Source organism: Colius striatus, chromosome 11, assembly GCF_028858725.1.
Source record: "Colius striatus isolate bColStr4 chromosome 11, bColStr4.1.hap1, whole genome shotgun sequence".
Classification (NCBI taxonomy): Eukaryota; Metazoa; Chordata; class Aves; order Coliiformes; family Coliidae; genus Colius; species Colius striatus.
The window spans coordinates 7919001-7942978 of record NC_084769.1 but is presented as its reverse complement, the minus strand read 5'-3'; the positions used below and the strand labels follow the sequence as shown (position 1 = coordinate 7942978).

Below are 23978 nucleotides of genomic sequence, written 5' to 3'. Positions count from 1 at the left end.
CGTGGAGTTTAATGTACAAATTCTGTAAGGAGAGCAGACTGGGTGGCTGCAGCAGGCTGGGAAGTTGGCAGTGGGTGGTAGCAGTTAGCACTATGCCATGCAGCATGTGTTTTTGCAAGGAGGAGCACAGCACCGAGGACAAAACATCACATCTCTGCCTTTCCCCCTGCATCTTCTGTGTGAGTGCACTGTACAGTACCCTTTGAAGTCGGGTTGCCTGCACAGAGCAAAGATGCTTGTGCTGCAGAGGTGGCAAGTGCCAGGGCTGGAACTGTATTTGGAGAGATCTGCTGCAGCCCTGGCTGAGCAGGTGCACTCTTCTGTGGCTTTAGCCGTAGCCTTTGAGGGTCAGGGACTTTGCCCAACTGTTGACTCTGCTCCTACCTGTGCTCAGTCAGCTGGATCAGAAAGGAAGGGCATTTTATTGCAGTAAACAGATCTCTGTACACATCATGTGATCTCTACCAGTTGTTCACATGATTTTAAACACAGCACTTTGAAGGTGATGTTTGTATTTATTGAGCTTCCTCTGTGGTCATGATTAAAACCCATATTGAAATATCTATCATCATTGGCAATCAGCAGTTACTGTTTCTGCAGACCTTTTGTTGGTATTGTCCTAGATTAAGAATTGCAAACCCTTGCATATTAGAAGGATTAGTACCAGTTTATAAAGCTTAACAGCCACGCATTAAGGAAATTAACGTTGCTCTGGGAATAGATCTGTGTTCCTTACAGAATGAAAGCAAAGCACTCAAAGCTGGGCTCCAACAAATGCCTGCTAGGGAATCTGCTGTCTAGGTTTTCTGCCTCCACTTTCTGCTAAATTAAATCATAGAAGGCTTTTAGTTTTGTATCTTGTTTGAAAAGTTGTCATTTGGAGTGGAGTTCAGCAGCAGCTTCTCTAAAAACTTGGTCAGGCGTCTCTTCTAGCTGGCTAGACAAAATAGTAACTCTGGGGGGAAACCAAGTCTGCTAAATGCAGAAAACTACTAATATTTCCAGAGTAAGTGAAAAACAAGCCTCTGCTGGAATTGCTACCCACATGCTTAAGCTTTGTGGTCAGAAAATGGCAGCTACTTGTGCTAGCTAGTGCCTGGAGCGGCAGCAGGTCCTGCTCAGGATGGCTTCCACCTTGTCACAGCAGCATCGCCTCATCCTCACACACCTCCATTGCCCATGGCTGCCTGGCACCCTGTGCTTGCCTGGGGGAGTTCCCTGCTGAAATCAGTGGGAGTATCTCCCATCTCACATTCTTTGGGTTTGTCATACTAGAAATCTGAGGTGCATTTAATATTGTCCTTCGGGAGAACAGTCAAAAGCTTTAGGAAACAGAGCAAAAGCTGGCAAGGCTGCACTGCCCTCTGCAGAGAGAATCTGCACAGGAGAAAAGAAAGGAGAGTCACATTCAGGGAAGCTGCAGTTCTAAAAGTACTTGGTTTAAGATGTAATATAGCACTTTGTTTCGTTTTTCATGAGGAAGGACGAGAACGGTACCAGACCCCTGTAAACTGCACCTTGATTGAGATGATGTGCTTTGCTTTTCAGGCATAACATCGAATGCCTCACCATGGAGTCTGCCAATGATATTCTGGTCCCCTCTTTTGATGGAAGAAGGAAGCACTGTGTTTTCCAAGGTGACCTCTTATTGTTCAGCTGCGCCGGATCCCACCCAACGCAGCGAAGAATCTGCCCCTGCAGAGACTATATCAAGGGGCAGGTTGCTCTTTGCAAGGACTGCCTATAGCAGCAGCAGAGCTCCTTTTGAGTTGAGGACAAAATGTAAGTAGTTTTGAGAGGAGCTACTTAATACTTCCTGCACTTTTGCCCAGGTTTTTCGCTGCAGGCAGAGCTATCATTGCTGGGCAAAATAATCTACTAAGAGAGGAGGGATTCATACCAAGCAGCTGACTGATCTTTTTTTCCTATGAGGACATTTGCAGTGTAACTCTTCAGATTCCTTCATCTGTTTGCGACGAGAAACGAGTTTCATGTTCTACAGTGATTTGAAGATGACTGCACAGAATAGTTTGTAGAAAATTCCCAGGTTCATCAAACTTCTTTATTTGTTGTTTGGGTGAAGTGTTTTCTATTTTTTTAACGAGTTAGGCCATCCCCCATCGTGCTCAGCTAAAGGATCTCAACTTCATTCCAGTAGAAAATGGAGAAAAGTGGGGGGTGCAGGGGAGGGAGGACGAAGTTTTTATTCTAGGTGCACTGTTTTGGGTACTGCTTTAGCTTGCGAGGCTCTAAAGTGGTTTACTTCACAAGAACTCCGAATCACAAGATAGCTCTGTGCCCTGGTTTGGGGTTATCTGGGCCTGGTTCTTTTTCCTTTTCTTTTTTCCAATCTTTGTATACGACAAGGTATTGTCTGCACCACCACTGCTGCATCAGGGCAGTCTAAACAGAGGCTCAGGAGTGAGCAAACAGGCAGTTGCCGGCGTGTGACACATCTCGGTGACTCTCCGACTGACTGACTCGGGTCGTGGCGTTCTTCGGTGTGGAAGAGCTGCACAGACACCCTGCCGTGGTCGGAGCGGACTTGTCGCAGTTTACTGGCCCCATTTTAGAGAGTGATCCTTGGAATTTGCCCGTGCTTCTGTTGTAGTCTGTCTACTAGAAATACTGTGTGAAGCAAAAAGTATTCAGCATCCTTGGAGCAATATTATCGTTAGAGCCTGAGTTTGCTACGGCTTCCAGTAGTTAAAAGTGTTGCTGAATGGCATAGAAAGGTTAAACTAAGCTAACTATAATTATCGTATGGTAGAACTGTAAAATGTCTTCATAACTAGCTAGGTTTTTAAAGAGAATTTTTCATTTCTGAAGAAGGAGACAAGTGCTAAGAAAAGCATTGATTTATCTGGTGGGCTCCTTGATTGGTTTCCTGTTTCAGGGGGTGGTGTCTGGGGTTTCTTCTCTCCTAGCAAGCACACCAGGTTGAAATTTAGAATGAAACAATGCAAGAGTTTGGAATTCAAATCAAACTTTTTTTTAATAGCAGCAAGTTAAATCTTCTAAACCACCTTCTTTTTATAGAGGTCACTTTTAGCAGGAGGTGGCATGCTCGACAGCACCATTTGTAGTTGGGAAGCAATTTGCAAAGATCAGAGAGAAACAAGTCTGCGGTGTGTTGTGAAAGCAGTCCTAGTCTGCAGGTTTGCAACTTGGACGTGCTCTGACCATACTGGAAAAAACCTTGAATCAACATGAAGGGTTTTTTCCCTAAAGATTTACAAACATTGTCAGGTAACAAAGGAAAACATAGATACTTTAAATGTTCCTTTCTTGGATTTATCTGGTTGGTTCGGCTTTTTCTTGTACCCAGCATTCATTATCTATGTGTGAGTGTTGATGTATGTCATGACCTACCAAAGACCAAGCAAGGGAAATGCTATTTAATCTTGGATAAATTCTCAAGGCAGGAGAACAGCATATGTTTAAAGTTTCCATTTTAAAGCAGCAAATTAGCTTTTCCAAGTGTTTTTGTTTCCTGCCTCAGCACTCCTGACAGTGTTTTCCTGTAACATTGCTGTGGGCTACGCAAGAACTTAATCCTGAGAGATTGTTGAGTATCCAAAAAGGATATGTGGGAACTGTTGAACAGCAGGGGCACCAGTAGCTGTGTTGTGAGGATGATAAAATCTGCTGTATTTTAGAGTAATTTTCCAGAAGCAAAACAGCTGGGTCCTATAATGGGAGGCAAACTTTTTGCATGAAAAGAAAGCAAACACACACTAGTATGAAGATCCTTACTGTTACCGTAGCTCGGCTCTTGCTTCAGTCAGCACAAATGTTTTAATAGCCTGGAAGAGCTGGGGGAGGAGGGTTGGACAACAATTCATTTTGTGTTTCTATAAAATATCCCCCACATATCTGTGCATACTTGTGCAGCTGGAGTATCTTGTGTGTTCAAATATATACCCTTATACCTGGTGCTGAAAGGAAACGCAGCAGCCGAATTTGCCTTCAGCCTCAAGTTCTTCTCCAGCAGGAGTTTAGTTTGGGATGAGATATCACAGAATTGACATCAGAAACAAAGATCTGTGTGTGTGCACTTCAGGAATGCAGACCAGGTAGTTTTTGCTGTAGTGTATTCTTTGCTGTAAATACAGTTTTGCTTGTTCCCCCCCACCGTACACTCCACATGGCATATACCGTGTTTCATTTTGCCTCTAAACCTTTAAAGATGAGATGGTTTTGCTATTTGTTATTATAAGATTTTCTGGTCTAGTGCTTTGCTCAATGCTACGTTTGCCTTTACCACAGCAGGGAGAGTCTGTTACAAGCTCTGATATTTTTTCAAGCTGTAGCACTGTTTCTTTCTAGTCTACTGAACCGAGTTTCTGCAAACTGGCAAGCCTGAAACACCAAACACCAATGCTACTTGCATTTCAGCCAGGGACAGAACATCTAAATTGGCCTCAGGATTGGTTGGGTCTGATCCTAGTTCCGCTGAAATCTGTAGGGAAGACTCGTTGTCTTGAGGAATCAACACCTGTAATTCAACAGGCCTCTGTTACTGATTGTAAACACTCTTTTCAGAAGAAATATCCCTGAATGAATTAGAGCTTCAGTCTATATTGCTGTAAAAGGAGGCTGTCACATGAGAACTCTAAGTGCATAAACTTTATAAGCGTTGCTGCCTGAACCCAGTGCAGCGCTCCCCCCGTCACACAGTTGCTTCATGCGTTGATAAATAAGCGAATCCTTCCACAGAGAGGCACTCAGGCAAATCCAGGTAGGACTGTTGTAAAGTTTGAATGACGTACTAAAGCATATAATATATATCTCTCCACTTTTCGGGACAGAAGGCAGCCTTCTGCCTGAGTCCCTTTAACTCTTTTCCTTCCTAATTAAAGAATAAATGTGTAGTCCAACGTTTGCACTTAAACAAGGATGTTAGAGGTGGGACTGTGCTCCCATGCTTCAGTCTGACAGCAAAGCCTGCGGCTTCCTTTCCTCCAAAATCAGGTTTTTGCATGACTTGCATTTGAATCTATTGATCAGCGATTGATGGGGAAAAATGTCAAAAGTGGAATAGAAAACAAGAGGTTTTCCAAGCTTTGAAGCATATCTCTCATATCAAGACATTCTTTGTTTGAAAAGTTTGTATTTTTGTATGTGACCTAGGTTGGGGTTTGTTTTTTGTTTCAAAAAAACCTTGTTCCTACCAGAGAGAAGCATTTACATATTTATTAAACTGAACACGGAAGGCTTGCCTTTGAAAGGTCGAGTTGGTAAATACACACTGTTTAAAAATGCCAATAAAAACCTCATTTATTTCATATATGCAAGTTGATTTGCACATGTATAAATAGAGTTGCTTGTTTGCATTCTTTTTGCTTAGTTTCTATGGGTTGTTTTTCTTCGTGATTGCTAGTGGCAGCTGTGTGTTTGCTTGTTCATACCAGGTTATCTTTCTCCTACAAATATTTAATGTTGATGTGCCTTTTTGTACTTTCTTTGGGGTTTGGATGAGTGTTTGGAATATGGACACTGTCTGAACAAGTATAATGGAACACTAACTACAGGTAAAAATAGTGCCTGATGACTTTACAACTTAGCAGTATGAATTTGGAATGGGTTTGAGTGGAAAAATCTGGTCTGAAGCTATAAGGTAAGGATTGAGAAGAGAAATGATACTGTAACTGTAATAATTCTTGCAAAACATTGCTTCTGCAAACATAATACCCTTCACTGAATCCCTGTAACTTGACATGAGAACTCCTGTTGGGACAGGATGTCTGTTTAATGACCAGAGAGCAAACTGCAGCCGTTCTACTCCCCATGGAGACAGTGTGAACAAAAAACCTCTAGAAACAACCATATCTGATTGGATGAGCAAGAGAGTTGAAGATCCACATTCCAGTTTGTGAGGTGCTGGGTTTCCAGGTAAAGACGTGTGTATGTGGAAGTGCACAGGGGGTGACTCCTGGTGCTTAACAGAATACAGTCCCTTAGCGATACCTGAGTTTGCAGCTCTCAGTGGGGAGGGAGCTCTGAATATTCAGCTTGTTGCAGATGTTTTTAATGCTACTACTTTTCCACAAGCAGAGTATTTTGCAAAATAGCTGCTGCTGAGGTTTTGGTTGGGGCTCGCAGGACAGGGTTGTGGACAGAGCCAGGACTCAGCTCTGCTCCCACCTGTTCCTACCGGCTTATTGACAAACATTTGGGCTTGCTCCGAGTTCCTGTCAGTGTCAGCCACCAATGGCATTGTTGGCCACTGTCTCCTCACTGAATCACACAGTACTACTTACTACCTATTAGGATCCTACTCAACATGCCCTTGGTTTACCCTTCGTATGAAAGACGTGCTCTCCCCTCTCAGGAACGAGGGGCCTGTCTAAATCACAAAGATGATTTACGAGTTTGCAGCACTTTTCACATAAACAAAATCCAGCTTGCTTTCTCAAGTATGTTTTTTGCTCAGTGTGCATTTCAGGACCAGATTTTGCTAGGAAAATAAATGGAATGGGACGAATCAGGTTGGCTACAATCTCATCCATGTCTAATTAACTTCGTGACTCCCACCGGCTTCAGCGATAGCACAACTCCTCCATTAATTTTTTCTTCAAATTAAGAAAGCAGCTCTCCCTTTTTAATCACTCTAAAGCAATGTATCTTGTAAGATAAAGACCAAACACTTGCAGGTTATGCTGTACACATATCAGCAGCCTGTTTTGCTTGCTGTTACAGCATGTATCGTCTCTGATTAAGTTAGCTCTACTTAATAAATGAGTCGGAAAAGAACTGGTTGGTTAAAGCTTGGTTAAAAAGCTGCTCAGTTCAGTTTGGAGTCAGAAGGGTGGGGTGTTGGTTGGTTAGTTTTTAGAGACCAGTAGTTTCCAGTTTCACAGTCTCTTTTTCCAGGGGTGCTAACGTTTTGGCATGGCCATTTCTTTGTGCTGTTTGCCCTACAGCTGCTATGCCTTCAACTTTTGACTTGCAATATCTTTCCATTTGTAGTTCTCCTCCGGTCCCTTTGTTTCAGAGGCTGCTGTAAAGCCCAGGAGAACACTGCACTGCCAGAGGTGTGCTGTCCTCTGCAAAGGCCAGGCACACATATTCATTGAGACAGGCTATTATAATATTACTGTACATACAAGAACCAAACATTGCTTTATGGGCAGTGACTTCAAGCTCCTTGTCTTATTTTTGAAGCAGCTCTATAGGTTTTGCTTTTAATTCACTTTGTAATTCCCAAATAGTACATTGCAATGGAATGTGTAAGCAGCAAACTCCGTGTGCTCAAGTGTAAGATGTTCACCATAGGAATGTGTTGAAAACAGCAGAGGCTGAACCCCAGAATGCCTCAGGTGGGAGGCATCCTTCATGTTCTTTCTTCCAGGGAAAAACAATGCAGTGCAACTGTTGTCAGGGTGTCTTGCTCTTATAGGTGTAATCCTTTACTTATATCCTTACAGACATACAACAGTACATTTGAATTCAGACCTCCCTCGACAGCACTAAGCCACTTGTTTATTGAATGGGTGAATAGAATCAGGGCCTCAAAGTTTTGATGATGTAATAACCGCACCTTCCACACACAGAAACTGCTTTGAAGTAGTTGAGTTGGGTTCAAGTGCCCAGTGCCCCTCTCTGTGCTGGGAGGGGCAGCGACGGGGCTCTCTGCGGAGGGCTCTGCCTGGGAACCGCAACGGTGGCCCCGCAAAAGGGCTCATGGAAGTGCAGCAGTGAGCCCCGCTGTCCTCCCTGTCCTACAAGCACATCCCAGCCCTGGGCCGGGCCTGTTCCAGAGGCTGCAGCCTGCAGGAACCAGCACAATCCTTGGCTTTAAGGAGAGTGTAAATAACGCTGTGGCATTTCCTGGAGCCATCCAGGCCCTTGGCAGAGCACACACAGCATGTCCTGGCTCAGATTCCAGCACCTGCAAAGTAGTTTAAAGTATCAAATAGGTACACAATAAATCAAGTTAAATTGCTGTCTGAAGGCAGTTAATTTTAACAGGGTTATACCCAGAACTAATTAGTTCCATTCATTAATAGGTCTGTGGCAGTGCAGTGACACTGAAAACCATTTTTAAGAAGTCGTGGGTTTATTTGGCTTTTGCAAAGGAATACAGCAGAGAGGGGGGAAACAGCAGCTCTTTACCAAAGGAAATGAGTAAATTGTGTGATAAAAGTTACCCTGAAGGTTCTAAGAGAGTTAAAACTGTAAGGGAATATTGACAAAGCTAACTGGAGCTTGGAGATGTTGATCCCCCTGAGCTCACAAGGCTGCGCGCCACACGGAGACCCTCCAAGGGCAATTCGGGCAGCTCTTTGGTTCCTGGACTGAATCATTCCCTGGAGGAGTCTCTCTCTCCATGGGTGAAGGGGGTCAAACTCTGAATAATCCCTGTGGCACTGTAAATTGGGAAAAAAGAACCTACTGAAATGTGTAAGAATGAAAGAGTGCGGCTTTTTGCAGATCATTAGTCAATTAGAGCTCAGTCAATTAGTACATGAGAACTTGAGGGTCAGGCTGGTTGTCTGCATTTGGGTTGAATTCTCTCCTAAAAGGTCAGTCCTTTGTTTTATTTAACTACTTGTGTTCCACTATATTGTGTTCAAGCAGTTTGATTCAGGAAGAACAGGACACGGTGGTTCAGATACTGTCAAGTTGCTGGGGTTCAACAGGATGGGATCTTTGAGTCTTTTTTTTTCCTTAGGAAAGTAAATGTCTGTACTTTAATGGCATAGGGAAAATGCTTTGTTTTCACTGTTGTAGAACAAAAAAATAGGGAGAACTTTATTTTTCAATAAACCTTTTTCTTGTGTGATTTGGATTTACGGTTGCCTTGTGCTTCAATGGGAAGTCTGTGAGCCTCCAGTTGCGTTTGTGTGGCTTATCCCTGCCATCCTCAGCTGGGCATTTCTGTTGCTGGCCACCTCTCCAGAGAGGAGCGTGAACAGTCCCACCCACCCATGACTTGGCCATAAGACCAGCAGGCAATTAATTACTGTTTTACTTCATCTTGGTTGAAATCCAAGCTGGATAATGGATAAAATTCAGGTTTGGTTTAGGAGGGCAGCTTTGCCACAGCAGCAGTTGAGAAGTGTTGGTTTCCTAGAAATTTCCAGCACACAGCTGTGGAATTGCTCTGGAGCATGTGGATATACGTTACTTACTGGCACCAGGGACACCCATGGAGTTCAGCAGTTTTCACTGTGAGGTGAGGGAGCCCTGGCACAGGCTGCCCAGAGGGGTTGTGGAGGCTCCTTCCTTGGAGGTCTTCAAGACCCACCTGGACACATTCCTATGTGACCTGATCTAGGTGAACCTGCTTCTGCAGTGGGGTTGGACTAGATGATCTCTAAAGGTCCCTCCCAACCCCGACCATTCAGTGATTCTAAAAGCGATGTGGTGGTAAAATAACAGCTTTTGGGAGTGTTGTCTTTCAAGATACAAAGTTGAAGTGCAAAGAGCTTGTTTGCCTTATGGAGCACTTGCAGCTGGAACAGTGAAACTTGTTACACCAGTCACTTTACTTCTGTTGTCCCCATTCTGCTGAAAGGCTTTTCCTGCCCTACCAGAGTTTTTGTGAGCCCGGGAAAGGCTCCTTTGTTGTCAGCTTTATCCAAGGTTTTTGTGTGTGTTGGGGTTTTTTATTCATGTGTGGCCCTCACGTAACTGAGTAAGGCAGGACTACAATAGGACAGAAGGTGGTAAGTATCTGCTTTGGATCCTTTTTTTCCTGTGCCAGTTTGTGCCAGTGAGCACTGGTGGGCAGAAAATCCTGCTGCAGGGGGCAGCGAAATGCCTGAGGGGCAGGAGGGGGCTGTGGCCTAGGTTGGGGTGTGCAGCTGCACCATCTGGTCAGTGTCAGAAAGGAGGAGTTTGAGGCATTGTGGCTTGTGAGATGGTTTGCTGCTGCCCATTGCTGGTGCTGCTTCTGCAAGAGCTTGTTGTTACTGTTTCTGTGTGTTGAAGGACAGGAATATCCTTCACCAGTCACCCTTTTATGGGCATGACCTCAGCATAAAAGGCGTGAAAATGTTGTTGGTTCTGTGCTGCTGTTCAGCATACCTCAATTGCCACATCTTTCCTCAGATCAGGGTGAGTTAGTGGAGGACACTGCTTATTTAGTCGCCTGTTCTGGTTATTTTTGGAAATGTTTTCCTTCCTGTTTCATTCCCTTAATTGTTGTTCAGCTTTGACTTTATAAGGAGACAGCTATAGAATGGTGAGCAGCCAAGAGTCAGATGTAGGCTGTGTTGCAGTCACATAACGGGAAAAAAAGGGTATGAAAATTGGAACTTGGAGTAAAAAAAAAGACACACTTCATGCAGCTGTGTTGGAAAGATCATCAGGAGAGCTCAAGTACTGAGCACTTCAACTCTCACACACTTAGTCAGGTTTCAGTCAAGATCCATCTGGTAGCGAGTTCACAGATGGAAACATTTTGCTGGGACTCTGCTGCTTTCAAAAGCCTCTCACACTGACACTTTCTCCTCAGTGGGTGATAGACGGAGCATCCCAGCTCACTGCCTCAGGCTGTCCCCTGGTTACCTTGGTACTTCTCAGGACTTGCAGGTTGCATTATTTTCCTGGTTATGGAGATGGCATTCACCTCAGATCCTGACAGTAAATCCATGTTGCTAAAAAATCAAGTACAGACCCGAGATGTAAAGTCTCCCTGTGTGTCCTGCCTTGTGTTGTGGAGCTCAGGGTGGGTTGCTGCTGGGAGCCTGGCTCAGGAGCTGCAGGAGGGCTGGCTGCCTGAAGGCAGCTGCCTCAAGCACCTCGGGGATGGTGGAAACTTCAAACCAAAACCAATACCATCTCTGATCAAAAGATACCAAGGTGTGAAGGAGCCTTTGGTGTTTTGGCAAGTAGCAAGTGTGGCAAGTACCAAAGTGACAAGAACAGCACATGTGGCAAGAGGAAGCTGCTCAGTCACTACAGAGCCCTTTTGGTTTTCGGTTGCTTCCACCTCCAGAGTTGGGGAATCAGTGTGAGTTGCCCAAGCTTCAGGCTTGGATTGTGCTGGGTGGGCCTTCCCAGGAAAAGGAGGTTGGTATTTCTTGTCACTTGGCCATTTTAGAGTAGGTGTTACCTCCACTGCATACCTCTTGCTCTGTGGTGAGGTGTGGGTGACAACCATGCAAGGCCCGTGTCCTGTGTTCCAGAGAGCACCAGGGTTGGGGGCAACAGCGTTAGCTGACAAAATGGGATGCTCCCTACTTCCTCACCAAACCAACTTGTGTGTAGCCCTTGCCTGCAGGCTTTGGGTAACTGCCCTCAGCCTCCCTGCATGGTTCCTGCCTCAGGCTGTGCTCGCTGGGGCTGGAGCGGCTCTGGAGCAGCCGGGGGGGCGGCTGTGCTCAGCACCACTGACACCCAACAGTGCCGCTTCCATCGTGTGGCTGAAAGGAACAGGAGAGGGAAATACCCCTGGATTGCCTGCTGTTTGATTTATCATCCTCTCCAGTTGCATAACCCAGGCCCACGTGCCAGGCCGCAGGAATGTGGGTTTTGTGTGCGGCTCCTGTGTGGTGTCTGCTCCTGGACAAACAGCCCAAGCTGGAGGAAGCTGTGTCAGCCCCACGCCATGGTAATGCCCCTGCCGCAGCTCATAGGAGCAGGAGAGAGGAATTACAGGTGCTGTGAGCAAAGCAAACACTTTCCTACTTGTGTGCTGTGGCTGAAGCACCTGCCCAAGTCCATGCACAGCAGGGATAATCCCTGCTCAAGTAGCTTCAGCCTTTCCTCTCCGGTGCTGCACAGGCAGCTTGCTGCTCTCGTGCCCTTCTGTTTAGTACTGCATCCTCAGTCACTAAAGAACAACATGGGGAGTTAAAGGCATTTCTTGGGTGTCAATTTGAGTAAGAAAAATACGTTGTTGGGTTGGGAACGAATCTCCCTGCTTTCTGTATTATTAAGGCCTAGCACTTGTCTGGTGACCTGGCCTCTCCATGAACTTGCACAGAAGAGAGCACCAGAAATGTCTGTGCTTTTCCCCAGGCAGCTGGGGCTGCAGAAGAGCAAATGGCTCTAGTACTGGTGAGCAACTCTGGGCTACATTTCCAGATGCAAGTATGCTCAGAGCTGAACATGCCCACAGCTGAGGAGCTTCTTATCTGGGGGCTCTGCTTCAGCCCCATTTCTGCAGCATCACTGTCAGCAGGTGACTTCTGTTGAGGCTCCATTTTTCCACCGTGGTTGGATGCTGCTTATTCATGGCTTACCTGCTGTTGCTGGAACTGAAATGGGACTACATCAGCAAGAGGTGAGTTTCACTGGTGCTTTCTTGATGACAGTTTGGGTTCAAAAAAACCTGCCTGCTAGTAGTTTAGTTAAAGTGCTCCTTTTCTGTTGTTATTAAAATACACCTCATGCCTACCTGGTGCCTTTGGGGCATGGCTTGGGGGTCAAGGCTGCAGCTGGTGTAATGCCAACTGGGAGAGTTGTTGCTGGTTTCTTTCTCTGCTGAAGAACATGGCCAAATTCCAAGCATCTGCTCAGATTCATAGTCACTTTTGGGGAAAGGGCTGCTCCTTGTGTGAACCCAAAGCTCTTCCCTTGTGTCTTGTGCACAACAAAGAGGATTTAGCAACAGGCTGCTAGGGCTGTGACCCCAAGCAGAGGACTGTGTTGGCCAGTGCCAAGTCTCAGGTGATCAGCCTGAGTGCTTTTGAGCCATTTCAGCTTTTGCAAAGTCCACCTTGAGTTAGCATAGCTGGAAGCACACTTGTTATACAGGTAGAAAAACCAACTGGCACAGATATAATACAGAACCTGTTACCTTTGGGGTGGTTGGCTAGAGCAGTGTCTCAGTAAACTGGATGAGCAGTTCTCCTCTTTCCTATTGTTATGTACCTTGTATATAGCCCCTGCTCCTCTATGGCTTCATCAGTATATGTGTTCTCTCATTTCTGAGTATCATTACACATATTGCAGTTCTTGTCTAGTATTTGCCTGCTGATACCAGCAGTGCTTTGAAGCACCTGTGGTAACTGAAAGTTTCTCCAATTGGTTGAAATTAATCAGATAAGAACAAGTATGATTAACTTGCTTAATCACATCTCCTTTTCAAAGGCTGTGCAGCTGGAGCCTGTACTTAAAAACATCCTCTTAAGAGCATTCCAGAGTTTAGAAAGGAGTGTGAAACTTCATTTGCTCTGTGCTCAGCTTTGCTTCGTGCATGAACGCCTCTGCAGTCCTCTGCCCCTGGCATTTGAACAATTACTTCATGTCTGAGCTGGGTGTTGGTTCAAGGATCCCACATGCTTTCAATTGTCTAGGACTTATGTGGTGCACAGGTTCTGCCAGGAGTTAAGTACTTTGGCACAACACAGTGTACCTCTTTGCTTTCCCTCAGAAGCAGCTGGCGCCGGCCTCTGCCACAGACAGGCAGCTGCAGCACCTGGCTCTGCACAGCAGCGCTTGGGGTAGGTCCCAAGTGTCATTCTCACAGCAGCAGTGGGACTGCAGAAGCAAAAAAAAGCCTCAGGAGGGAGGGGAAAGGGTTAACAGTAAACAGTAAAACTAACAACACCATGAAATGTCCAACACAGCTACGTGCAGGCTCTGGTTCTGTGATTCTGAGGCTGGAAATGCTTCACAGAAGCAGGTTGGTTAGTGAGGAAGTATCAGGACTAAGCAGAGCTTAAGAAATTAGGAACTTGTGCAGGAAGAAAGTGTCCTCAGTGGTGGTTGATATTTAAAAATCCACTTGTGCTGAGTACAGTGGCAGCTCCTGTACCTCAGAGGCTTTGCAGAGTCCTTGCTGAATGCATCTGGACAGTAGCTCCTTTCTCTTGCCATTGTACTTACCTTCATCTTCCTGCTGAGTGACTTGGTGATTTCTAACAACCACCATCCTGTGCCAGCGAGGCACAAGCACCCTCAGCCCCGACAGCAACGCTGTCACACCGTTTGCATGCAAATCTATCTTTAGACAAACTTAACCCATCCAAAATGTGCATAAACAAACTAAAGTGTGTGCAAGCAAACTACAGCAACAGAACAAAATGCAGTTTGTTGTAAAGAGTCTCTGTTCCCAGCAGCCCTGAGTGGCACCCTCCCCAGGCTGGAGCCCTCAGCCAGGCACGGCCAGGGCAGTGAGACCTGCGGGTGCTCTCTCCCCACGCACAGCGGTGGGACTTGGCTTTCACTGAAGATCCTTAAGCACCTCTCTGGGCACTCTGCAAATCATCTTCATATAATGGGAAATATGGTTTTAAGAGTCACAAAGCCCCAGTAAAAAACCAACCAAACAGCAAACCCCAGTAAAAAACCAACCAAACAGCAAACTCCACTGACCACCGCTGTGCATCAGTCACCGAACGCTCCAGTTGTACATCTACTCTAATTCATGTAGTCTGTTGTAACTGGAAAGGGGCATTTCTGCTTCTTACTCCTACTGCTTAGCTACTTACCATGGTCCTATTTTGGGCTCCACAGGGGCCTGCCTGTATTTTATCCACCTGTGATACACAGAAGCAACAACATTGGTTCTGTGTTGTGAAAACCAACCTGGAATATACGAAAGGAGGAGCAAATGGATCTCGCCAGAGAATCCCGTTTAATAGGCTGCTATACAGGAAGACTTTGTTCTATGATACATTCTGGAAATAGTTTTCAAATGTTACTTACAGATACTGTATAAAATAGATACCAGCTTTATTGATTATACATCACCATTCTTTGCTCATTGAACCTGCTATGAAGTACTATATAAGATGTGTGATGGAAGGTGAGCAACACTTTACAGGACAGTCTAAATCTAATCAATAGATCTGTATCTCACCCCCGGAGCGAGCCACTGCTGGGCCATCATCAGACTACAGAGCACCCACAGAGTCACACACGCTGGTACACACGCGTCCAGGGCAAGAGGAGATGAGAATCCCATTCCTCGAGCAGCTCCTCTCCCTTGCACCACTTTTTGGCTTTGGTCTGTACAGTAATACTGTGTGTGCTTGTTTGGTCCATGCAAAGCTATGAACGGTGTCTCCTTAAGAAAAAAAACAGCGTTTCAATTCAAGAGGTATCGTTTCAGTTAATTTAGGATTAAAAGGAAGTACCTCTCTGCTCACAGAAAGGTTTGTACCTGCTCTTTCTGCTCGTCTATTTGAAGGAGGGAGGGAGGGAGAGAAAGAAGCTACTTCAGTGTTTTAAGCAACACAGCTCTTGGTGTCCAGACTCTGCACAGGATATTCTGTTAGCCAAGTTGGTTAGCGAGGATTGCACTTCTGTTACAGCGTGTGTTGGGGAAAATACAGGCCAGGGAGGGGGGGGGGGAAAACAAACCAAGATCTGAAACTGGCACTTCTTTACCCACAGGCTTATCACACCATTAAGAACACTTTCACTCTGGAATATACAACATGGCAGCTGGGTTAAAACTGCAAACTGCATGTTTTCTATTGTCACAGGAATCAACAACAGCATACTTGGAAAAGAAACGCTGCAGTCTGGCTGAATTGCAAGCAGTGTGCACACAGGCTGCTTCCACAGAGAGAGTTCCCATTAAAACAAACTCCAACAAAAACAGACCACGGAAAACAAACTGCATATTGAGGAAAAATACCATTGGCAGCACTGGCCAAAAGGGAGGCTGCTGCAGTTTTACAGTCCTGCCCCAGGAGAGGCCGGGGGCTTCACTCAAACATTTCGTAGTGGCGCGTTTGCCTGACGCGGGGCACCATGTCGATCAGCAACCTGCAGAGGAAAGCAGAGGGGGCTGGAGGCAAAGGCACACACAGACAGCCCCAGAACTGGGGAACTTTAGTTCCTGAAATAATTCATTAGGACAATCACAGAATCTCAAGGGCTGGAAGGGACCTCGAAGGATCATCCAGTCCAACCCCCCTGCCCAACTCTCGGGCCTGTCCAGGTCTCATTGAATGGCAGCACAGCCTTCTGAGGTGGCAGCCATTCCCCCTAGTTTAGTATCATCAGCAAACTTGCTGACAGTGCCTCTGTTCCCTCATCAAGGTCATGAATGAATGAATGGAACAGTACTGGTCCCAGCATGGCCCCACTAGACACAGGCCTCCAACTAGACCCTGCCCCAATGATCACAACTCTCTTCCCTTCAGTTAACAATCCACCTCACACGTAGTAAGAGCCTGGCCTTGCTTTCTCCTGTTCAGAATTAGCTCCTGTGTGTAGCACAGGTTTCAGTGGCTGTACAAAATGTTTCTGATGCGGTTTGATGTGTTTGAATAGACACTTTTGTATGGATTTCCCTCCCCAGTTTTCCAGAAGAGCATGTTTTACGAGGGAAATAGTGATTATAGACATTTTTGCCAAGAATGGCATTCTCCATTAAAATGGTAACTTAATTTTCCAGGTTAAAAAAACCCAAACCCCACACAGCATCCAGACGACAGCTTACTGCAGCCTGGCCAAGTTCTGCTTCTCCACAGGCACCATTCCAGTTACATAAGCTGCTACATCTTCCCCTTTCTCTTATGGCACAAAGCGGAATAAACCATGGAACTCTCAGCTTCCATGCAGCTGAGGGACATGGAGGCAGCAGCGAAGCACGTGACAGAGCTTCAGTTGATTTCACTCTATTTCAGGTCTTGTGATTCAAGAAAACATCTTAAAATTCCATAGAAACAAGGTTTGAAACACATGTGTCTGACCTTCAGCTCAGAAGTTGCTAGAGGCTGGGGCTAAGATGGAAATCACTACCATGGTCTTCCTTGAAATTTGGGCATCTTACCTTTAACATAGACATGCAAAAAAGCAGCACTTACAGGTATGCCCTAAAAGCAGCAGAGAGTGATCTTTACCCAGGATTTGTGGTTCTCTTTTAAATATTTCAAGGTCTGTATTTCCAAATTCAGTTAGTTAGACAGAAGTCTTCTTAAAATGACTCCAATTTCTTTTTAAGTCTTGGCTTCTTTCCAACTGATGGGCCACACACACTCTGCTGCTGTATTGGCAGGTAGCCTATTCAACTCCAGTGATTTTACTGGAGTTACATTCAACTTTAAGAGCTTTGGCTTGTTACAGGAAACAGCCCATCTGCTGTACATCCTGAAATACCTGCTAGCAGGAGGTACTCACTTGATTCCATAGGCAAATATTGTCAGTCCAATTAAAACTCCTATGCTGCCATCCAGGTACCAGACAGAGGAATTGTGTTTAAAAACTTCTGCACTGAGAAGGATGGAAAATCCCATTATTCCACCTACCAGAGAGTTGAAACCTTGAGAAGGAGAAAAAAAATAAACATGAAGAACCAAACCTCAAGGAATGTGCTTTAACCATCTCACCTAACAAGAGGTGATCTGCAGGGAGACGAGACCTTGTTATACCTTTCTCTTTGTCTCCAACATTTTCCCTTCAACATTCTCCCAGAGCTTTTGGAATAATTGATACCATTTTTCCTTCAACTCTTGATTGCTTTTTGGTTGGGGGGGGGGGGGGGGGAGGGTTAAATAATTCCTTCTGTTCAGTTTTTTCACTCAAATCCCCTTTTTCTCTCAGTAACCCAAAAGACATCCCTGTTGTTCTAGCAAAAAAAAATCAAAGTGCCTGATAATGCATTCATTGGGAGCTACATCTGCTATTGAACCTAGTTAACAACTGGAAAATCAAACTGGAACTATTCTGTGTTGCTTGGTGAGTCAACTCTAGTCAGCTGCTGCTTGCAGGGCTTAGCCAGGTTTTTCCAGTTCCCTGTGGCTGCCAACAGCCACATCCATGACACGTATTGCAGGACATCTCTCGTTACCCACATCTCTCCCAGACAGTCCTTACAAAAAGCACATCAAGTTTTTCCTCAAACATGTAGCTAAAAATTGCCCTTTCCTCTATACCCCTACTGCTGAAATGCCTGTATAAGCCACCAGCCTTGTGATGAAGATGGACAGGATCCCTGTCAGTAGGTACGTACGCGGAAAGGAAACCCTGGCATGGGGAAGCACGAGTTACTTAGCACGTCTGTGGAAGAACAGGGAGTCCAAAGGCCTGTTCCAGGCTTCCAGTCTTCCAAAGAAAAGGAGCTGGGGTTTTTGGACTGTGGAAGTGTGTGCTACAAATGGTATCACAAGTGTTGCATGTAAATACCCAATTACTGGATTAATTATAACAGTATAGTTAAACGGATACAGTCACAATTAATCCGTCAACACTCCAGTCTACAAGAACCCCAATCCTTTTTATTCTCAGACTGTATAACTTACACTGTGAATACATGGCAACTAAATATATATATATTGTGTGTCTATAAAGAAGGATAAGTTAATTCAGTATAAATTTAAGCCCCTGGTCCAGCTGAAGTCAGAATCCATCAGCATGATATGCAAAAGGCAGGACTAATACATTTTCTCACCTTTATTGGCTCATGGTTCCAAATGATCTCAAAGCTGCTTGCAAAGGAAATTGTTCATCTCCCTGACTGTCATTCATTCAAACCTCTCCTTGCTGGTGTGGCAGGAACTCCTGCCATGGCTGCAGTTACTCATCCATGCAACGTGTTCTGTGTGTAAGGCACAGGAACCAACAGGTGGAGAAATCTGGGAAGGAAACGTCTCTAAAACCTACAGGAGACTTGGCTGACATCACCTAACTGTCCACTGAGATGTCACAACATTCAAGATAACAAATGGCTGGTTTTTATTAACCAAAAGGCCACAAGCTCTTGCTATAAACAAATTGTTCAAATAACATTTTGCCTTATTAGGATTCATGCATTTAGGCTTTAAAGAGATAGTGTTGTCAAGCCCTCCTCTGAAACAAAACTGTTCTTTAAAATCATTAATAGGGGTTGACATGTACCAGAGAAAATTTGCTGGTTTGAAAATAAACCTATTTTTCAGGAAGAAAAATGTATGCTCTTGTTACTCAAAACAGTCTGTTGGTCCACAGCCAGCCATTGCAGGAGGTAAATTATCAGGAAGCAGAAAACACTAAAAAAAGATATGCAAGGGAGTGCTAAATCTGTCTGAGCTGCTGAATCACATTGTCTCCTCCTGATTGTTAATAAATCAAGTATACATGTAAATACATCTTGTGAAAGAAGATATTTAACCATGCATGGGAAGATCAGCCTCCTACACTTTCTAAAGTAATTCTGAAGGACAGAGAGAAAATCCAGATTGAGGTAATTGTGTACTTTATTCCCTAATTTTTATAATCAAGGGATGAGCAATCTCCAGCCCAGAAACAATATAATTAGCAGAAGGATGTAATTACGGGGGAAGAGATTTCTGTGTCATACAGGAGACCAGTTCAGAGACAGAAAATTCAGCCAATATTTTGTCTGAAAAAAAGAAAACCCTGCTCTGCTTCATAAACAAGCTACTTGTGTTTTTAAAAGGAGGGTTAATCATTTGCCAGGACACAGTTCTGAAGGGGTCAACATGGCCTTGGCTCACACTCTGACAACAAAGGAACTCAGACTCGCTGCTCTGTAGGTCCCAGGATCCTTTCCAGAATCCTTTTTGCAGGTTAGAGATCTGTTTGTCTCAAAATGTCTAGGGTGATGGAATCCATAGTATAGAAGATCACGGACCAGCACGGTTTGTTGGGAGAGAGTCACAACTGCGGGGAGGCAGGAGCTGCGCCGAAACCCCCACACTGCTGCTTTCACTCCTGTTCTGCTTATTTTGTATTTACAGTATAAATACTCATGAAGTATTTATATCTCTGAGATGATATAAAATATAAATACTCATGTGTTATCACACATCAAAACCAAAAAGCCTGAGTGTGTTTAAATTACTGGAAATAAAGCCATTGTGTGTGTCCCTGGAGTAAGTGGGAAACTGAAGTGAAACAGAAATATTTAGCACACTAAAATAATTTATGTACCACGGTTCATGAATCATTAACACCCTACCCTATATGTTTCCTGAGGATTTCAAACTGTCCTGTGCTTGCAGATACAAACTGGTAGAGATTTGTAAGGTGCTATGAAATCTCCACCCATCGCCACTGTGGGCCTCCCTTGTTTGCAGTCAGCCTCTGTGGCTCTCTGAAGACTCATTGCCTTGGCAGTAAAAGCTGTACATACCTGGACCTTCTTTTAAAACATGCCTTTAAACACAGTTTTAAAACCAGCAAAAGTGAGGTGCTACACACCTGAGCCAAGAGAGCAGTGGCAGGGAGGTCTTCTAAAGGATGTGGCTGAGGGGATTAAGCTGGAGGCAAGTGCTGGCAGGGCCATGGCCAGGCACAGTCCTTGTTTTGCCCATGCACTGCTCCATCAGCTCTGCCAAGCAGCAGGAAAAGCCCTACAGGGAGGAATTCAGCCCAAAGGAGTGTGTATGAAATGTATGAATGATGATGTGAGTCCTGCTCAAGGCAGGTGGTGGCTGCTGCCACAGACCCACTTGGGGCCTGGACTCTCGGGATGAAATTGTTCAGCAGGCACAGGCAGGGAGGACAGACGTGACTTAACCAAAGGTATATAAATTAGTGTTGTATCCTCTCTCTCTGCAGTCTCACATCTGACTAATGCACACCTAATTCACTATATGCTCTACCTCTAACTCTCTACTAGTGCTTACCATCCACCCATTAACTGTTTGCCTTCCACCAGGCACTCCCATGTCAGCTGAGGTATCTGTGCAAGAGGCTAACGGGACCACAGACTCTCCTGGCTTTTGTGGGGTTTTCCCATTTTCCAGTCACCTTCTTATTGCAATGCTCTTTCACAGTAGCCCTAGTAGGGGGTGTCATTCACATCCTCTGTGTGTATCACGTTATTCCCTGGAAGAGACTACAAACAGCAGAATCAGCTTCACACTCACCATCGGTTATCAGCGCTCTGCTTGTCAGGACCTTCCCCAGCATAAATTTGATTACTGCCAAGACAGTGCAAAGGATTCCGCTTAGAACAGAGACACTATACAGAAAATCATCCTGAAACAAAACAGATCAGACATTAGGATATCATCTGCCCATGTCCCATAAATTACAAGGCAAATAGTATTGGTGATTGTGCAACAATTTGTGCCACAGAAGGATGCAACCTGAGAAAAATATTACAGCTTTTGCAACAACTGGTATCATTTTGCTTGTCCTGCTCTATGTAATTGCCTTTGCACACATCATTGATGACATTTCCAAGCAATGAACTTTGAATGGACCCAAAGTGCTCAGAAACAGGGGGTCACACACCTGCAGGGCTGCCTGCAGACTGCTTAGTCATCTAGAGTGTGATGTGACCAGGAATGCAGGATAAAGGCTGGAGTGTAGAATCCCACTTACCAGACCTTCGGTGATTTTTGGTGTGACAAACAACAATTTAGTATTGTTTCTGAGCCTTCAGGTGCTTTGGTTTTCTTTGTTTTCTTTCTTTTAAGCCAAAGTTTGGTCCAAGCTACATCTCTAAGAGTTTTGATACTGACATGCAACACAAGCTTCAGCTCTCTTAGAAAATAAATTTGCCATGGACTTCCAATTCACAGCCACAGAAATATCCATGAGGCTGAATCTGAACGTCTAACCTGGGCTCCCCAGCCTCCCCCATAGAAAGCTGCATGTCTATGTAGGGAAAGTAGCCCATTCTCATTTAACACACATCCTCTAAAGGTCATCTGCAGGCACCTACTTCTTTCTGCAGACTATTTTGTGTTTGCCTGGGGCAGGAGGAAACGCTCCTGGGCACACCAGCATTGCAATTAAGTGCCTGAAGGGACTTCCCTGTGCCCACAGGCTGTGCAGAGAAACCCAAGTGGGCTTGTAGCATGCCTGCCACCTAACCACAGACCTTACACGTTGATCAATTTACTACTCTTCACAGAAGCTTTCATTTAAGCAGTTGCAACACCAGTACACAGAAAGGAAATGGTAAGAAATGCTATTTCTTTTCAGTCTGAGGTCTAAGTGGGACCCTGTCACTGACTAAAACACATTGGCAAAAAGCCCCTTTGACAGTAAACTTTATCATCATGATTCATCATCAGCTCCAACCATTTTTGTTATTTTAGCAGCAATGCAAAGGCTAAAGAAATAAAAATGATTTTGAAAGCTGCTAGGAAAACACTGGGAATTAGGTCACTGGTGTGATGCACTCACATCTCTAAACAAATAATTGAATATATATTTTATACAATTTCTAAAGTCATATCATTTTCAAAGTCTACTTCACTCTCAGTCATGAGCTGATTCTCTCTAGTCCTGGTACCACACTGAATATTAAGACATGGTGATCTCTGCCCCACCCTGCTGGGTTAGCAGCGTGCCATTCCCACAGTATCACATAGGGGGAGCTTCCCAAATACGCGCACGTTTGGATGTTTCTTCATTCATTTCAGGAAGCATGGCAAGCAAACCTGCTGGTGCTGCACTGAAGAGCACAAAGCTCTTTATTATTGAGCTGCACCGGCCTGTAAGCTCATGATATTTGGAAAAGCACCTTGCCATTTGTTCCTGCTAATACAGTTGTGATCAAAATTAGTCCATTTGCTTTCCTGGAACACAAGAATGGCTTAAAGGTGATAGAGATTTCTGAATCAACTCATAAAGCAAATTAATGAGCAGGGTTTTTATCGAGGATTCAGGAACTGGAAACTCTCCATAAGTTTGGTGGGTTTTTTTACTGAATCACACAAGACAAGCTCATTTTGTTGCTAACACTAATGCAATAACCACTGATGATGCAGAAGAGCTGACAAATGGAAGCTCCTTTGTTATCACAGTGGACACAGAAAGGGAAGAAATTAAAAATCCCTGCCATTAATGCAAACACCTCTGCAGTTTCCTTGTTTAATCTCTAAAACCCTAAAGCTAACATCTCCAACCCCCAGCTGTGTGCAGCTCTTGGCAGCAGCCATGGGGAGGCAGCAGACACCTCAGTAACGGAGCACACGATGCGCTAACACAAAACCGAAGAGGAAAATAACCCTTTAAATTCACTTTCCTCAGTACTTTGTTCTGCTTTCTGGGCATCAACACACGCAAGAACTGTAAGAAGAGGAGTGAGGCTACTTGCTACTAACGAGAAAGCTTTGTAGATGTAAGAGATCAGCTTAAAGTACGTGTCAAAGCCCTGTGGCACGTTGCCTGAGCAGATGAGGCGGTAACAAGGGAGAAAGGGCTTCACACACTGACTTGGTGCTACTTGGCTGCTCTGACCAGAAGCTGAAGGGGTGTAGGAGGGCAGCTGCTGCACTGATACACTGACATCATGGTGGGAAGCACCTGCTAAAGGGGTTTCAACAAATTCCCCAGGTCAGGCCCCGCACCTGGGCCAGATGACGGGACACACGCTTTGCTGCGGGGCTATGGGCTCCCAAGGGTTAAACACGTCATACTGGGGCTGTGAAATGATTCCCATTAAACTAACTCATCCTTTGGAGAAATGAAGAAAAGAGATGCCATAATGGAGAGCTAAATTAATAAAATAAGCCTGGCCATCTGGCACCATCTCCCTCTGGATCTTCCCGCAGCCCTGCCCTCTCCGTACCCCTTGCCTTCCCATCTGACAGTCATCACCAGCACGAAGCACATCTAGCCAGAATCACTGTACATATCCTTGGTGTTATTTTAATTAGAGCAGCAGCAAATTGTAACAGATGATAAAAATTCAAATCCTGATCATTTCCATATGATAAAAGCTTCTCGGCGTGGTAAATAAAGCTCTTTGCTTTTCCATTTCTTTTCATCACGTCCCCTCATTACTACTACACTGTACATGAGCCCTTAATTAACAGACACATATATCTTATTAGATGGCTTCATGTACAAAACAGCCCTGTATGTAAAGCGAGGTGCCCATCCTGGACTGCCATCTCATTAAACAGCACTCTTCTTACAGCTACAACATTCCTATTTCAGATTTATTCTAAGCAAGATTTTATGCTGTGGCAGTTTCCTAAAAGAAAGCTTTCCTAGGATGCTCTTGTGTTTTTTTTGGTCCTAGAAAAGGAACAATAGAAGTCAGAGGGCAGCTTTCCTCCACTTTATCCAAACACACCATCCTCCCCGGCCTTGCTAAGAAAGGTCTTCAAAAATGTGACAACGGTCTGTCCCCGCTCTCAAGGATTTCGCCAAAAGCA

General features: G+C 44.8%; 2 protein-coding genes across 4 annotated transcripts in view; one reads left to right on the top strand and one right to left on the bottom strand.

Moving 5' to 3' along the window:
• MGAT5 (alpha-1,6-mannosylglycoprotein 6-beta-N-acetylglucosaminyltransferase) overlaps positions 1-8794 on the top strand; it is a 128649-nt gene extending 119855 nt beyond the window's left edge. For all 3 annotated transcript variants that reach the window (XM_062004643.1, XM_062004645.1, XM_062004644.1), the window contains one exon: positions 1549-8794. In XM_062004643.1, the coding sequence (XP_061860627.1) occupies positions 1549-1747 (199 nt within the window). In that variant the 3' untranslated portion in view covers positions 1748-8794. The remainder of the gene's footprint in view (positions 1-1548) is intronic.
• Positions 8795-14527: 5733 nt separating this feature from the next.
• The window catches only part of TMEM163 (transmembrane protein 163), a 93953-nt gene continuing 84502 nt past the window's right edge, over positions 14528-23978 (bottom strand). The window contains exons 6-8 of the mRNA XM_062004777.1: positions 20727-20838; positions 17035-17176; positions 14528-15675 (exon numbers count right to left, since the gene is read on the bottom strand). Of these exons, the coding sequence (XP_061860761.1) occupies positions 15615-15675; positions 17035-17176; positions 20727-20838 (315 nt within the window). The 3' untranslated portion in view covers positions 14528-15614. The remainder of the gene's footprint in view (positions 15676-17034; positions 17177-20726; positions 20839-23978) is intronic.